This window comes from Pteropus alecto, unplaced genomic scaffold (genome assembly GCF_000325575.1).
Source record: "Pteropus alecto unplaced genomic scaffold, ASM32557v1 scaffold222, whole genome shotgun sequence".
NCBI classification, from domain to species: domain Eukaryota; kingdom Metazoa; phylum Chordata; class Mammalia; order Chiroptera; family Pteropodidae; genus Pteropus; species Pteropus alecto.
Window position 1 is genome coordinate 4,382,705 of NW_006433716.1, and position 9,107 is coordinate 4,391,811.

Sequence of the window (9,107 nt, forward strand, 5' to 3'; positions counted from 1 at the left end):
TCTGTTAAATTACTTAACTCCATTATATCTGGATCTCTGTTCTGTTCTGTCATATGGTTTCTGCTTCTTTGTCTTCACATTTTGGCTATCTTTCTGTGTCTGTTTCTATGGACTAAGCAAAGCTCCTAAGTCTCCTGGTCTTATTAGCATGGCTTTGTGTAGTAGATTTCCAGTGGCACAGTCTTGAGAGGGGTTCAGTTGCAGGCCAAATTTAGCCCAAGCTGGTGCCCCTCTGAGGCTACCTGTTAAGATTCAGCAAGCAATTCTGTGTTTATAGTTGCCTCAAGAAACTGAGGTCAGCTGCCACCAGTGTAAGTCTTGGAGTTGGCTCAGCAAAGAGCACCAAACTCGACGAGGACACAACTGGATGTGGCTTGGGTGGGGCCAGTAAGTTGGGGGAGGCAGAGTTTCAGGGAATCCTCTGGGCAGAGCAACCTCTGTTATCCAGTTTGATGTTGTCTCAGCTATAGTGGCACTGCCTCCATACTGGGAGAGGGGAGAGCACAACAGAGGAACAATGGATTCCACCAACACTTCTGCCTGGAAGAGAACCTCGCCTCTGGCCCTCGCTCTGACAACTCAGTGTTCCCCTGTAAGTCCCTGGTTACTCCCGAGCAGCCCACCCAGCGCTCGTGCTCAGAGCGAGCAGGTCTGTCACCGCGAAAGTCCATCCCACTCAGCCACTGGGGACCGGGCAGCCTCACAACTACACCCCCTCCTACCTACTACCATTGTGGGGTGATTTCTTATTTCTCTCCCTAGTTGTAGTGCTTCTGTTCATCTATATCCCAGGTGACTTTGCTTGCTGTTTGCTCATGTTTCTGTCACAACTTTGATTTTGATGCAAAAGGGATAAACAAAACCTCTATCATCTATGCTATATTTTCCCTTCCTTCTCTTCTTATCAGTTTTTGAAGGGAAGTACATTTCAAGTGCACATCCTTTCACTCTCTCTCCAGTTCTTAGACTCCACTAAAATCACCTGAATGCATAGCAGACAATCTTCTGAGCAATACTGGAAAGTGATATCTTACAGAGATTAAAGCCTACAAATGTTTCATAATTTTTCATTTTCATAAAATCCTGAAATCCTTTCACTCACACTGCTCAGCTATACTGGCCCCCTGGGCTAAGTGGGTGATTGTGTGGAAGGGACAGTACAAATCATCAAGTCACTGATCATACATCTTAACACATTTGGCACTAATCTAAACAGAATTTGCTATTCCATGAGCCAGGAAACCAGGTGTTATTTCTTCCACAGTGCTCAGGAAGCTCGCTCGCATGCCCTTAGCAGCCCGATGCCCGCTTCCATGCCTTGCACTCTACATGTTATGTTTTATGAAGTGTTTATTTTGAGCCTTTACTGAATTTCCAATCTCAGGCTCTGATTGCCTCCTCTAACAGGCAGCCATCCTGCAACTTGCCTTAAAATGTGGCTGGAGGTAGAGAACCAGAGTGTAGCAGCCCACTGTGATCTTCCACAGGATAGACCAGTAGACCTTCAACTTGGCTAGTCAATACTTTTGAAACTTAAATGTAACAAACTTTAAATCTATTTAATCTGCAACCAAGAGTCCCCATGTGCTAGAATTTACTGTTTCTTCCATTTCAAATTCTTGAGCTGCTGCTGGCTCTTACAACTTTTTCATAGTTCTTGTTGCTTTGTTAATTGAGCAAATGAGCATCATGTGACTGGTGCAGTCTCTTGGAATTAGGACTTAAAGCACTTAAACACAGTTGCAATAAGCTCCTAGATTCTTTCCCAGCTTGTCTGGTGTACACGTGTGGGCACTGTTGGTACTGCAGCTCCCTTTATTTACTGCATTTCTGTTCCTGGCTGGACATCAGGGGCATCTTAACCTCTGAGGAGGGTGTCACAGAAGAGGAAAGTCCAAGTGGGGCCACATTTAAACTCTCATACCTACAACCCCCAAAACTCAGCTGCCTCTCCTTGACACTGCCATCTAGTCTACATAAGCTCATGTGCACCATAGCCTCGACCCTGTCTCCTCTCATCTTCTCTCCCAGGTGACCACGTGTCTTGGATGGCTAAAGTCCAGAGCCTGGGCAAGACCTGTGCATGGCGGGCCAGCAGGCCAGAGCAGCAGCAGCTCACTCATCTCCAGCTCTGTTTTGCCAGCCCCACGTCTCAGTTCTCTACTACTTTGGAACATACAAGTTAATAACTTCTGGATATTAAACAGGGTATAACTACAGAGATTTTCAGGTTGAGATGACAGTAGAGAACTAGCTAGAGGAAGTTTTCACATTTTGATGATAAACTAGTTGTGAGATTGTTTGCTTTATTAATATAATTATAACCTTTAATTATTGCTATTCTTATTTTACTACGGATACTTTAAAAGTCGAGGTAGCTAAGGTTAAGAATTCCTTTCTATTTTTCGAAAATAGTGCTGGCTTTTTTCCTGTTTAACTTTACAGTTGTTCTAAGGTCCCAACATAGGCTTCATGAAAATCATACACATTTTTGGAAACCAAAATGACTATTCATAGCAATCAATGAGACATTTAAAAAAACAAATAGAAGAAACAAGTTCTATCTTTCTCCCAAAGCAGACCAAATTAAGTATTAAACTACATGCAGAAAAATCACATTAGCCATGAAAAAACAAGTATGGAAAAGAAAAACTTTAGTGACTGCATCAATTCAGACTTAAAAATATTGACAAAACTCCATAATATGAAACTCAGGGAATCTTCCATACCTCACAGTACAGGATTTGTCATTGATCTATCCATTGGGCCAGGTAGTATACATCTATGTGTGTAATTTTAATTTTTGTTCGTTGAAAATGACTAGGAGGAGGCTTATGTCCTCCTAGCTCTATGTCCTAAGGAGTGCTTGGAGAAATATACAAAAAACTGTCCAGCTCTTTCTGCACAGGTCAAATTAAAAACAAGCATCCATCAAAAGATTACGACTCTACTGTATAGAAAATGTTTGTGTCAGTGATTAGAAATTATAAGTAATATAAGTGACCAACATGAGACTAGAGTAAATGAAGTAACAGATAAAAGAAAATGAATCTTGATTGTAAAATTCGATGGCATAAAGAACTGCAATTAGCAAGTAAATGGCTTACCATTGAAATTCACTACAGAGTGATATTAATTAGAACAATGAGAACTCACTTTTTAGCCAAACAAGCGATGCATGATAACAAATATCTAAATAAGAAAGAGTTAAATAAGTCAAACATTGAAAATGTTCTTATGTCTTGTGCCAATTCAGCTGTTCTATGAAAATGATTCTGAGAAAATAGGAGCAAAACTGTGCAGGGGCCATGGGAACCCACATTCTCCTCTAGGCACCTTCTGTTTCACTCCTCCACTCCACAAACAAGCTTACAAACCTAGTTTTCATACACAGTGTTTCAAATTCTTGTTCTTGTGTTTCCTCTTCGACCCAGTCCCATCTGGTTTCTGTCCCATTCATCCTACTAAACCAAATCTTCCTAAGGACACCAACCGTGTCTGTTTCCAGGTCCACTGGGGAGTTCGTCTGCACTAGCTCTACAAGCTCCACTGTGTCTTTGGATCACACTTCTTCCCTTCAGTAGTATCACCCCACCCTTCCTTGTTCATCCTCTAGCTCACTTACCCCCACCTCCCACCCCACTGCCCTTTGCAGACTCTCTTCTGCCCTGTAGAGAGCCAGATCTGAGCCAGACCTGTGGCATTGGCAAAGCCATGCTTGATTGTGTTATAATCTGCCAAGGACAGAGAAGCAAAATATTGAACAGACAGCTGCTTCTAGTTTAGCATAGATAACCGGGTACAGACAGGCCTTAAGAAATTATTTCTGCCAGCAAGTTTCAAGTCCTGGAAGAAGACTCCCACTCCCTCCTCGACCTTCAAAAGTCACACTGAGCTTGCCTCAGAGTCACTGTAACTCCATCTGTGTCCCTGGTGGTCTAGTGGTTAGGATTCAGTGCTCTCACCGCCACGGCCAGTGACACCCAACATGGGTTCTGAGTACGGGGGAACTCCACCCTCCCATTGAGGGGAGGGCTCTATTCATTGTAAATTTCATTCATCCATCCAGGCAGAAGGATGCTCCTGGGGGACACGTCCAACACTTAAAGGTAAGTGTAAGGTGAGGAGTGGATTGGTTTCACTGGGTATAAAACATGGGAAATTCTGGATCCCAAGAGAGGATCTTTATATACAGATGCTTAAAGTTATGCTTAGAGCTAGAGGCTGTAAAGTAAAAGGAGAGCAATTAACAGAATTTTTACATTTTGTGCAAGAAACTTGTCCTTGGTTTCCACAGGAGGGAACTGTGAATAGTCAGACTTTGGAAAAAATAGGAAAGCAATTACGGGGATGTTTCCTTGGAAGGGCCTGATAAGATCCCTATTTTCACATTTTTTCTATGGTCTCTAATAAGAGATTGTCTTGATACCACCCAAGAGGGTTAGAGACTCCCGGGAGGAGGTGGTGAAGAGCTGGTTGCTGCACTGCGAAGGACTTTGGAGGGATATGAGGACCTTCTTACTCCTTCACCACCTTCTGCTCCTCCACCACCATTGCCTCCTGAGTATGAGCAAGAAATAGAGAGGGAGGCTCACAGAGATCAGCAGGCTAGAAGAGGAAAGGATAGTCAGGAATGGACTATAACCAGCTGAGTCAACACCCCCAGGGAAGCTACAAATACTGATGATGGGAAAATATGAGTATGTGCATGACCTCTGATGTATATTTGTGTTATATGTAATATGGTGGTTCAGTTAAGAATTCTAATTATGATAGAAAGGAAAATGTATATTTTTGGTAACAGAGGGTATGAAGTATATAGATTTATTCTGAAGGAAATTAAAGGAAAGGTGTTTGTCTTAAAGTTGGTTATTTCTGAATGAGTGAAAAGAAGCAAACTGAAGGAATGAGGAAAGTAGTAGAGGTTTGTGAAGAGAAATCCTGAGAGGAAATTTTACGCGATTAAGCTAAAAAAGATTGGAAATTTAAATGTCAAAAGTAAGCTAATGCAAAATTAAGGTTGTGTTTTAATGTTTCTTAGACTATTAGTTAGCTACTGATGTTATGGAAAAGTTTTCTGGGTAGAAAAGAATTCTGTGATTAATCAGAGTAATTTCTGCATTTTATGTTGCCTCAACCAGTTTTCTGAGGCTTTTAGAGAATATACTAACATTAGCCCAAAGTCTGAGGGCCAGACACTCCTAGCTATACATTTCATAACTTGTTCTGTGGCCCATATTCAAAGGAAGCTCCAAAAGTTGGGGCCTAAACCCCACCCCTGCAGGCTGCCTTGATGCCAGAGGTCTTTAGGGTGTCCAATAACTGGGACTGGGCAGAGAAGGAAGCAAAGTACAAAAAGGGCGCAAATTTTAGCGGCTACAATACAGGTACCATCTCGAAGTGATCCTAGGCAATAAAAACCTTTCAGGCCTAGAGGGCCTTGATCTTAGTTGGCCATGAATGGCATTGTCAGGTCTGAGGCATAATCAACGTGCAAACTGCAGAAGGAAGAGCACTGGAAGAGCGAGTGTCCATCCAGCCCTGGACCTCATAAGCCCTTGTCCCACATAGTAAGCCTCTCATGAAGGGGCTGCTCTCTCCTCCAACAATGGAGGCCCAAGCGCTTACAAGCTCCAGTCCTAAAGGAATCCACCACGATCACAACAGTGGAATCTCAGATCACCCTGACATGGCAAGAAGGAAAAACTGAATTTTTACTAGATACTAGAGCTACCTATTCTGTACTGACCCATCTCATGGGCTTCTCTCCAATGCTAACTGCACAGTGACAGGAAAAAATAGTCAGCCCTCAAGGCAAACAGAAAGGGTTCTACCAAGTTTTGTTAAGTTCTCAGCTGATGTCAGCTTACAAGGAATCGACAGCTGGGTAATTTATCTTGAATTAAACCAGTTTCTTATCAGTCCTCACAGGTTCCTCCAGAAAATAAACCAGAAAGTGCAACCTATTCCTGTGAATCCCTGGAAGATCTTAAGCTCTTATTCTGGAAACTAGATAAGTCCACATGTCCCAGGGAATCAGGGAACTTTTGTGTACCTTGAATTAACTGCCATGAAAAAGCAACTTCATTGTCAATTATCTCTACTATTAACTTTGACTTGTCTCTTCTATCTTTTTTGCTAAGTTTCCATCTTCTAGGTTATAAGGCTTCCTACTACTTCTACATGTTGGAATGATCTCATGTTGCCTGCCTCCGGGGCCCTTAAAATAGGCTTTCAGAGATTTTTATTCCCAGTAGGCAGGGACTACAGCCCTATCTCAGCTTTGAAGAAGACAGACCTTCCTTCCTCAACATCCCCTTAAGATTAAGGGAATAAAATCTCTGAAGGGAAATAATGTAGGGAGGAAGCATGAAAATTGAGGTGTTGGGGCACATTCGGAGACTGCAGTGCCTCTGAATGGGATTGGAATAAAGTTAAATTACATTTACAAGGGATATGGACTGACAATAATGCCAGTCTTGATGTGGCTGATCTTCATAAACATATTCTTGACATCCAAAACAGTAAAGACACTATTGTGGATCCTGCAAAATTGGCTGAGGAAAGTTTAGATTATTTGAAAGGCTTTAACCCCTGCAATTTTCTGAAACATACTGCCCGGTACTTAGTCTGCTAATTTTGCTGATAATTTTTTTTGTGTATATTCTCAGTTGGGTGCTGAGTCCTCCAGAGACCGTTACGAGAACTCCAAGTGAGCAAACTTCATCTGCGCTTAAAAAATACAAAAGGGGGAGATGTAGAGAGTCGGATCTGAGCCAGACCTGTGGCTGAAGCGTTGGCAAAGCCATGCTTGACTTGTTATAATCTGCCAAGGACAGAGAAGCAAAACAGTGAACAGACAGCTGCTTCTAGTTTAGCATAGATAACCAGGTACAGACAGGCCTTGGGAAATTATTGCTGCCAGCAAGTTTGAAGTCCTGAGAAGAAGACTCCCACTCCCTTCTTGACCTTCAAAAGTATATAATAACATACTGAGCTTGCCTTGGGGTCATTGTATCTGAGCAAAGTTTAGTGTCCCACCTGGCCTCACCTTTTGTGTATACTGTCTCTGTGTTTTTCTCCACCTTTCCATTGCCCCCTCTCAGGTATATTAACCGTCTAACCAAGCAGGTCACGGCATGCCCAACCCTTAGATGCTGAAGGTCTGCAGGATAATGTTTAAGTCCTTTCCTTATTGTCCACTCTCTGAGTGACCACATCCATTCTGATGCCCTAATTACCAGATATGCAATAAGGCATTCCCAGTTAATACCTCCCCGTGGCAGTTTTGTTCATCGTATATCCATATTCCCAACTGCCAATAAGAAAGTTGTATGAACTCGTCTTCCAGAATCCTTAGAAAGAACAGATGATATTATTTTTCTTTTCAGCCTCCTTTGTGCCTAAAATTTCTGGCATGTTTCTTCTTCATTCCTTTCTTTTCTTTCTCTTCGTGGTGTTTAATATAATTGAAATTAACATTATTACTGTTTTTGTCTCCTTTTCTGTGACACAAAGTTCAACACATCAGGAACTATCTATATTTATTTACCTGGATTTCTTGAGCATGGTTACACAGTTTGAAATTAGATGCTCAGCTTCTACATGTCATCTGAATGGAATGAATGAGTAAAGATATTTTACTACTCATTCTTCACTATCAGCTACAAAACGAGGGTTTGGATTTTGATTTTATAAATAAATTCAAGAAGTTTTTAGATAGAAATTTAATAAATAAAGCAAAAGCAAACATAGAAAGGTAAACGTGTAAATTTTAATACAATGTAAAGATGAACATGTAATTATATTGATTTTTAAATATTACAAATATGATCGATACAGGAAGGAGTGGAATAAATTAACAATAAATAAATAAACAAACACAAACAAATAATTAATTAATTAATTAATTAAAAGCAATCAAGCATCAAGGCAGCTACCTCTTAGGGACTGATGCCGCAGAAACTGAATAGTCTTGCTTAATACTCTGACAAAAGATTTGCTGAATTAACTTCAGTAATTTCTATGACTAAAGCAGAAAGACCCTTTGGAAATGACCGATGACATATGTGCAAGTATGATATAGCACAACCAACAATGAGAATCATTTCAAGGTGACCCCAGGTCTCCATCCTGATTTCATAACCTTTTTAGTAAGTTTGTTGATAAAGAGAAGGATTTCCTTAATTTCCACTCTGACAACCTCCCAGGCACAGTCACTGTATCGCTTCTCTTTGAGGTAGAGACGGATGCCCTGGAAGTACCTCTTCACGGCCAGTGTAGGGTCCTCCATTCCCAGGGCAGATTCTACTTCTTTCATCTCTGGCACCAAACAGATGCCCAGGTCTTCCAGCTGCCGATGGAGTCCAGTGAGGAGCCCGTGCTGCAGAGTCGTGTTCCAGGCAGCAGAGGAGTGCTCTGTGCAGAAGACGTCAAAGGTCTCCTGGAGCATCTCGTGGAGGACAGAGATAGCCTGGGCCTCCTGGACCTGGCTGCCATCCACCATCTCCAAGGGGAATCTGAAGTTCTTTGTGTCCTTCCAACAACTAAAAGAGTTCTGCATTTGGTGCAGAATTGCAATGTTCTCCTTGCTGACCTGGACATGGTCCTGAGACAGGTCACAGCTCAGAGACCCACCAGGACTATAGCTGAACACCAGCAGGGCAGCAAGTAGAGAGAGCAGAGTGGGCACGGGGACTCGGGGGTGCTGCTGGCCTGGCTGAGCTGCAAGTCTGGGAAGCCTTGGACTCTAGGTTCTCAATGACATTCCATGTAAACATGGCCATTAAATAGAGAACACAATAATTTTCATTTCTAAACATTTCTCTATACTTTTGTTTCCTTTTTTTGTTTTGTTTTCATTTATGTGTTCTCTGTGGGGTCGAAGAAGATGTCATCAATCTACACTATTAATTTTGCAATAGAAATCTAATTTTCCCAAGAAACTTCAGATGTATCACGCCAAGTGAATACATATCAATCAAATGAGAAAAGTTTTGTCCTAAAGTCAAAAGTGTGTGTAGGTATGTAATTACACACACATATGCACTGCCCTTTCTTTCCACAGTGTGTAACCGGTCTGCAGTGCTGCTCATCGTGCCAATACT

The 9,107-nt window shown here is 41.9% G+C and overlaps 2 protein-coding genes across 4 annotated transcripts in view; one reads left to right on the forward strand and one right to left on the reverse strand.

The window, feature by feature from the left end:
• Positions 1 to 9,107, forward strand: part of IFNE (interferon epsilon) — a 72,943-nt gene extending 63,836 nt beyond the window's left edge. Inside the window, exons 2-3 of one of the 3 annotated variants that reach the window (XR_003045274.1) lie at positions 4,070 to 4,109; positions 9,068 to 9,101. The gene's annotated coding sequence lies outside the window, so the exon portion shown is untranslated. Of the gene's footprint in view, positions 1 to 4,069; positions 4,849 to 9,067 lie in introns of those variants that run through there. The other 2 variants (XM_025044314.1, XM_015586597.2) reach the window with 2 other exon arrangements.
• On the reverse strand, positions 7,996 to 8,739 carry LOC102896930 (interferon omega-2-like). Its single transcript, XM_025044315.1, has one exon. It carries the CDS (start codon positions 8,561 to 8,563, stop codon positions 8,105 to 8,107), a length of 459 nt encoding a protein of 152 aa, XP_024900083.1. The 5' UTR covers positions 8,564 to 8,739; the 3' UTR covers positions 7,996 to 8,104.